The following is an 8,145-nucleotide window of genomic DNA, read 5'->3' on the forward strand; positions in this document are numbered from 1 at the left end:
TGAGAATAAGATTGAGCTGGTTTTTAGCAAGCCTGCAGCAGGCAGCACGATGCAGTACATATTGAGGTGTGACCCAACTGTGAGAGAGCTGATTCACAAGAATCATGACAAGTTAAAATTGGAATGGGGATTGTATTATATTATTAGGGTAGGCGGTGGCCGAAGTGATAGCGTACTGGACCCACATTCGCCGCATGATGGACGATGCGGGTTCGAATCCTCACGCTACCACTCGGATTTTTCAGTCACCGCCGAGTGGCTTAAAACTACCCACATGCTGTCCTGAAGACCACCCATCAACCCGGACTCTAGAGGAAGCCGTCCAAGCGAATCAAGTACGAGTTCCGGGAGGGCAGCATGAGCCAATGCAAGATGGCGCCACTATAAACACTCGCCTGCGCCAGAACGGGCTGGGCTGACCATCAGGCCCCACCTGGAAGAAGCCTTGGGCCGACCATCAGGCCCCACCGGGAAGATGCCTACCGGCGCAATAGGCAATAACGTAAAAAAAAAAAAAAAAAAAAAAAATACACAGTGAGAGACAGATACCATGCAATTATATGCTATCACTGTCAGAGATACGGCCATCTTGAGGCCAACTGTACTGCCAAGAAAAATGGGGAAGCCCCGAAATGTTTCAAATGCTCTGGCAATCATAAATCACAGGAGTGCACCATGGCTGAGAAGAAATGCATAAACTGTGTGAGGTACAAGAAGCCTGGAATCAACCACTCGGCAAATGACCAGTGTTGTGTAGTTCTCCAGACTGAAATTGAGAGAATTCGTAACATGACCGATCATGGCTATTAATTGGTGTCTGTACTCAACGATAAATTGTGTGTGGTGGATGTTCAGTGTGTGGGAAATAATCGTTGGATATTTAATTGTGATACTATGATGAAAATATCAGACGTGAAAACGGAACCAATGGATATTCGTGATATTATTTGAGAAAGCAATTAAGACACTCACTCACTACGACGTTTGAGAATAAGTGCATCGAAGATTATTGTTGACGGCCCTCAAGAGCGCTGCATCAGCGGCGGGGCAGCAGGGCCTGAAACCTCATCAACGGTAAAATGGTAAACGGTAAACGGTAGTAAGGTGGATGCCTGCCTGCAAGGAAGGGGCGGGTAAAGGCGTTGCGAGTCACACTTCCGCGCTAAGTTTTAACTTTAATATGTTCAAGGGCACTGCAAGGGTGATGAACATGGTAGTGAAAATTGCCTAGGTGGAGAGCTGCCTATACATGACCTTAGTGACAGTTTGTTTTCATCCTGTGTTCCACCTGAGTGCTGTTGCCCAAGCAGAGGCGGCACAGCCAACACATGTATTGGACGGAGTGGATTGTCTTGCTCTTGGAAGCCATTTTGGAAGACCCCCATTGTCTTGTGTCAGTAATTCAGGACCAGTGCATAGTTCCTAAGACCTCTACTTTCTTTGCCATAATATGTTCTACAAACTTAAGGAAAGCTTTATGGGTCCTCAAACATGACAGAGTCTGGACCTAAGACTCGCCCAGAGTCATTCAACTAACCTTAATTTTTTAGAAGTTTAATTCCACTTGTCTGTATTTCCTCCTGCCTCTGACTTGACCTCTTTCAAGAGGAGAGAACTGAGGCACCTCTCCTGAAAATCCTCCTCTTTTTTTATTCTTCTCTGTGCTCTTTCTATAAGGGCAGTGATGAGCTGGCTTTTTTCTGAATGTTTTTTTCCCTTGAGCTGCTGCCTTTACTGTAAAAAAACTTACATGATAACTGTGTTCATCCTCAGACTACGAGAAGTGAACATGTTGGCCGTCCAGTGTTTGCTTGCAGAGGTAAAGCCCGCTGCCAAGTACTCCAATGGGTCCTGGGGCTCAGATGCAACTTCTTGGCTGCGGAGCTTTGCCCTCAACAAGAACTTCACAGTCCAGGCATGTTGCTAGTGCAGTGTTGCCACTCCTTTGTAGCACTTCTGTTTGCAGAAAATTATTTGAAAACATTTAATTCATATAATGAATTATCATATGATGCTGCAATACAAGGTTACTTACTTAAATTCTGGATGTCTGATTTATCTTTTTTTTTTTTTCTGATACTTTTTTATCATTCATTCTTATGAGATTGCTTTTATAACCCTAAGTTCTAGTGTATGCATAATGTATTCTTCCTGGTTTTCCAGATCTACAGTGTGGTGAGCGGGGTGCTGCGGGTGAACCTCCTAGGGCTGGAGAGGGGAAAGTTCATCTCTGTCAATGAGCAACTTGTGTCCAAGGGATTTGCTGTCAAGGCAGAAGAGTTTTTCTTATCCAAGGTATGACATTGAGAAGGAGTAACACAGCAGAAGGAAGTGAATCTAGCATGTGTCCCCTCCTGCCTTATGCCCATAACAGGATCTTATTGTACAATAAGTACATAATATTGTCCAGAGCAGTTTTTAGTAATCAATAAAAACTTTATTTTTTCAGCAAAACCATGAGTTAAGAGCAATATACAGCAGCGAAACTGAGGCTTCATGTCAAGAAGACAACATAACACCTGCAGCCCTTTCATCTAGTTCACTGACCTGCTCCAAGTACCCTCCTACATATGCGGCCAAGGTGAGTGACCACTGGGAATTTGACTGACATTAAGTACAGTGTGTGCGGAAAGTCTTGTCGCCGCACAAAAAAAAACATTGTTTATTGTTAGTAGGGGGAAAGGTTGTAAACACACATGCAATATTGAACTTATCAGTATTTACTGGCATTCCCCTTTCTCTTTACAATCTCATTAAGGCATTTAGGGACGCTGGATGCAAGGTTTTGCAGGTAAGATGGTGAAAAGCTGGCCCACAGCTGCTTGACTGCATCCTCAAGTTTAGGCACAGATGACGTGTCCATGTCACGCAGCTGTTTCTTCATGTGCAACCATAAATTTTCAATTGGATTGATATCTGGGCTGTTCCAAGGCCAATCAGGATAAAAGGGAACCTCACAATCTGTCAACCACTGTGTAACAGACTTTGCAACATGTGCAGGGGCCGAATCCTGCATGAACACGTTTGCCTTTGTTTTTTCAAAAGAATCACACAACACATCACTCAGAAGCTCTAAATAATTGTTTTGGTTCACCTTTTCATTAGCAGGAAGAATCACCAATTCACCAACTCCATGATAGGTAAAGCAGCCCCAAACCATAAGTGATGCTGGGTGCTTGATAAACTTAGAGGTGAACTTAGGATCCAGTGGGTCGCTGCCTGGCCTGCGGTACACACGTGATGAAGGCGTTCCAGCGACAGTAAAAGTTGCCCCGTCACTCCATAACAGTTTTCCACTGCTCCTCATTCCATGCTAAGCATTTCTTGCAAACTTTGATTCTTCTGTCTGTAGTGCATTTAACATCATTTTTTTGCGGGCACGGTAACTCTTGTATCCCAGGTCATCATGAAGCAGCTGCTGCACACTCCTCAGAGACACACCTCCCAGTGTGGGTTTTTTGCCTTTATTCCTGTGCTGTCAGCCGTGGATCATTTAAAACTTGCCGGGAAATAAGTGCACGGGTCCTCAAGGTGGTCTTACGAGGCCTCCCAGACTTGGGAAGTGAGGCAAGTGCAGCAGCCTTCCCGGCGTCCTTGAACCTTCTTACCAAGCGCTGGACTGTCCTCAGCTGAACCCCTGTTTGATTTGCTATGAGTGGGAGATCATGGCCAGCTGTGTGTATGGTTATCACCTCATTACGTTTATCCTTGCTAGTGACCATTTTGGGAAAGTTTAGAGGGTGGAAGGAAACAAAATAAAGGCTCAAATTTGACTCTGACTGGGGCATCAAGCAAACATATGTTCTCTCTCTATCGCAGCCAGGCGGCTGCTGAGTCGAGGCTACCACTGGGTGCCCGGGCAGTAGAGCGAGTAGGGGTTGCCAGTTAGTGGCATAAAAGCATCAGACAGTCTTGCTCTCCAAGGAACGGAGTTATGAGCCTCCTTCACTTTCCACGAAAACAAATGTCGTCGGCCTTTTGGCGACAAAACTTTCTGCGCATTCTGTACTTGATCCTTGCGATGTGGAAGTGGAGCTTGTGCAAGATTAAGACCCCCTCACATACACTCAGCATGATCAGCTGCAGGTATGGACTCCTTAATTCTCTGTCACCCGCCTTCAGTGCTCAGAAGCTCCACTCCAACTCCACATCTCAGATGAGTACTGTCTGAACAGCTGATGGGCAGATAGTATCAGCTGTGGATGGGTACTGGGCTCGTTGGGCAGAGTACTTTCAGCAGTTGTACACAGCTAAGGCCCCAAGCAGACAGCTCCCTCTGGCTGGGTTGCAGTTGGTGGCTGTTGGTCCACCAATATATAAAACTTTACCCTCTCTTGTGGAGGTGAGAGAGGCTGTGAGGAAGTTGAAGGGTGGAAAGGCAGGTGGGGTCTCAATAACAGGGCGGAGATGCTGAAAGCCAGGGGTGAAGCCATGACCCATGGGCTGCATGTGGTGCTGTCTGCTGTGTGGCAGTCCGTGTCATTCCTCCTGACTGGAAAAGGGAGCTGGTTGTTCCTATGAGGAAAGGGAAAGGGGACCAACAGGACGGTAACATTTATCGGGGAGTTACTCCGCTCAGTGTGTCAGGCAAGGTGCTTGCTTATCTGCTGCTGATGTGAAGTCATTCTCATCTGTAAGTTTCAGCAGCCTGAGCCACCTCTCTTGCTCTCACCCTCACCCCTATAAAATCACATCACCTCCCCTCCAACTCACCCACCCCTCCCACCTCACTACTCCAGCACCCACTCCTACACCTAACCCACTGGCCCACCCCTCCACCCCTTTATCTCACCCCCCCCCCTCTTGACCTCACCACCACTCCTCCCCCCTTCCCCTCTCATCCACCATGCATCCTCACCCCTCTACCCCACACCCCCACCCCTGTCGTGCTAGTTAATAATCACGCATCCTTTCCATTAGTCCACACTCCCACCCCACCACCCACACCCACACTTCTGTACTCCCATTCTCCTCCACACTCCTGCCCCACCATCACAGACAGACAGAATGGTAATAATGTTGATCTTGAAATTCTTAACTCTATACATGACTCCTTAAACATTGAAGATATTTGTACCTACAACAGGCACGCATACTACGTGTCTTCACACTACACGAACTGTCTGCTGTGTGAGGGCCTAAAAATATAACCCACAAACTCAAAGTGCATGAATTGAACCCACACTACACAGCGCGGAGGCAAAGAATAAAGGACCCACCAAACTCTGCACCCAACACACACTCCACTCTGTCAAACAAAACAAATTGAGACAAAAACAGAAACAAGCGATGAATATGTAGAATAACATGTGGAATGCACACACGGCACACCTCAAACTTATGTTTGTTTTCAAGTGGCACCGCCCGCGCCAAGTCACCGCCGTCACCATACCACACCAACACTCCAGTCAGTCAGTCGGCCAAAACAAAAGAGAAATAGACAGAAACAAGCACAGAAAATGTAGAATAAACATTAGGTTCAAAAGGACACTGTGGGATTTAATAAGGATCTGAATACATATGAAACCTTAAAAATGACCTGGTAGTGGGGTGGGCTATGAAATTTTAGGGTAGGTCGATTTTCCACACTTTTGTAGTCAGTGACTTTGGACTAGTCAAGATAGTGAGGGATTAATATGATAATAACTGACAAAAATATCCATCTCCCAAGCCTTAGCTGTTTTTTGAGGAAACTTTTTCAAAAACTTTGAAATACTGTAACCAAAAAAACACAGCATTTTCACCATTTTTGGTTGAAAGTAATATGTTGTTGTCATTTGAAAAATCCACAGAAATGTTGCATCCTTATAGAAAATGAGTAAAAACATGTACAAACCTTATGAAGTCAAATGAGACACATTTAGATAACAAAATCATCATAATTTTCACTGTAAGAGCCCTTAGAAGCAAATGAAGGCCTCATAAGGCGGCTTAGGGCTGTGGCCAGAATGTGTTTGTGCCTTGATTCCAGTCCTTAAACAGTATGGGAAGCTTCTGATGTCAGCCTCACTGCCTTTCAACACTGAGAATGTGCAGGCAAAGCAGGCAGCTCCAGCTTGTTGCCATTCAGTGGTGCTCCTTGAAGGTCCTGGTCAGAAAAGTCTTCTGTGAGAGCAGGCTCACAGATCCCACTTTGAGACAGGTTGACTAATGCTGACCAGTGTGTGGCGTCAATGTTGATGTCTTTGATCCTTTTCAGCCTCTTCTTGGCTGCCTTCTCACTTCTGAAAGAATAATGATAAATTTACCTAGTTTTTATTTCACTATAAAATTCAATCCCTATTGGTGTCAGAATTTCTAATTTTAAATAAAACTAATTATAATAAGTTCAATAAATCCCCATAATCGATTTTTTTAACATTTTAAAATTTATAAATAGTTACCTGATGGAGATCATTTTCTTGAGAGCAGTTTCTCTCACTCCAAGTCATCAGACTTCATCATCCAGTACAGCACATTCCCGGGCAACGAGGCAAACGCTTTGTGTTCCTGAAAGCAACATCTTGGATTTCTTCAGACTGCTGCTTGATCCTCTTTATCATGTTGATGTTCAGCTGCTGACTGTGGAACTTGCTGTCCCTTTTGATCCCAAACAAACTGACTGCATACACCTCCACAGTGAACTTGATGGCTAAGTAAAGCTTATCATGCAGTTCTGGGGGTACACACCTCTGGTCCACAAAAACATCAGTCTAATTGCCAAAGTCAACCATCTCACATGGTTTAATGGTCCAATTTTCCAGGCAGCAAACCTTGGGTTGACATTACCCCTGGAAATTCCTAACTTATAAAAGAAGCCTCTGATCACTACTGAGATCATTCAGTGTCACCTCTTCAAGTCCATGTCATCCAGCGGGCCACTGAGTTCTGTGCATTCCACTTGTGGCTGATCTTGGTAATCAGTTTCACAGTTTTCCCAGCGGGCCACTGAAGGTAGTGGGAGTTTTGGTGCTGCCGTCAAGATGTTTAAAAACAGCTCTAAAAGGAAGCTCATTTTGATAGAGTGAACAGCCAATGGTGTGCAATTTCTGCTAAATTTTATTTTCTAAACATGTTACAAGGCCTCCCTCCCAGCCAGTGTTTGTGTTGTCAAGGAGGACAGCTTTCAAGGTATGAACACTTAACTCTTCCAAGACACTAACAACTTCATCACTAAGTAGAACACCAATCGCACCTTTAACTGGGATAACTCTGTGAGTAAGATATGTTACACTTTCAGTTCCCAGTCCTTTGTGAAAGTCAAATGGTGCTCTTGTTCCCTTCGTTTCTTCAGCTTCATCTCTCCATTTTCATCCTTAACTTCTCGGTACACCAAAGTTTCCTTGTCAACTTCCCATCAGCTCCAATACATACTGTTATGCCGGACGTGTTACTTGGGTTCTGTGTCGCCTTCAGGAGACTCCGTGGGAGGGAGATTATGTAAAACACCTTGCACAGCTTTTGTAGTTTAATATTCCTCCTTAGTACAATTCACTCTGACTCTTCACTGACTACACTAACTGACTATGACTTACTATGACTGTGACTGTCTCCTCTCGCCCTCTTCTCCTATATATATACCAAACAGTACAGTCTAGAACGCTACAGTATGTTCAGTCATACAAGAATGAACATGTAGCATCTTATAAGCCCATACGTCTTATCAACCATCAAATATGGTATATTGATGCCATTACCAAGTGTATAATGTACTTTAAATTCCATACATGGGTTTTCTCTTGTTCTAATTTGGAACCCATGACATCCGTGTACGTATAAGGCGGGACTACTGTGCTCCTCTCTCTCACAATTTTAAAAATGTTTTGCTTTCTTTCCAGTCTTTGTGTTTCTTCTTCTTGAAAGTTACATATGACCTATGTCCAAGTTCAACATGTCACTCAAGATTTATTTATTTTATTTTTTTTATTTTTTCCCCTCCAGGTAAAACTCCGGGGACCTGACTCTCCTCTACTCATGAAATTTGCTGCACTGACTCGCAGCGGGAGCTCCAAGCCTGTAAAGATGAATACCTCTTCAGTAAACTCAACTGCCCTGGACCTGGAGCCACAGAACCCACATGGCAGGTAAATTTATTAATTGAATCCGTAATAACTGGACCATCATTTTGAGAGCACTGAACCCTGCCAAGGACAATGGTCAACTGTT

At 44.5% G+C, this 8,145-nt stretch overlaps 1 protein-coding gene across 2 annotated transcripts in view; it reads left to right on the plus strand.

Annotated features, from left to right (window-relative positions):
- Nucleotides 1-8,145, plus strand: part of LOC126997860 (ATP-dependent RNA helicase TDRD9-like) — a 177,709-nt gene that overhangs the window by 115,614 nt on the left and 53,950 nt on the right. For both annotated transcript variants that reach the window (XR_007752418.1, XM_050859075.1), the window contains exons 21-24: nt 1,774-1,915; nt 2,164-2,295; nt 2,450-2,581; nt 7,921-8,063. Coding sequence is in view for 1 of the 2 variants with exons in the window: in XM_050859075.1 (XP_050715032.1) it covers nt 1,774-1,915; nt 2,164-2,295; nt 2,450-2,581; nt 7,921-8,063 (549 nt within the window). In the remaining variant the exon portion in view is untranslated. The remainder of the gene's footprint in view (nt 1-1,773; nt 1,916-2,163; nt 2,296-2,449; nt 2,582-7,920; nt 8,064-8,145) is intronic.

This window comes from Eriocheir sinensis, chromosome 13, assembly GCF_024679095.1.
Source record: "Eriocheir sinensis breed Jianghai 21 chromosome 13, ASM2467909v1, whole genome shotgun sequence".
Taxonomy (NCBI): domain Eukaryota; kingdom Metazoa; phylum Arthropoda; class Malacostraca; order Decapoda; family Varunidae; genus Eriocheir; species Eriocheir sinensis.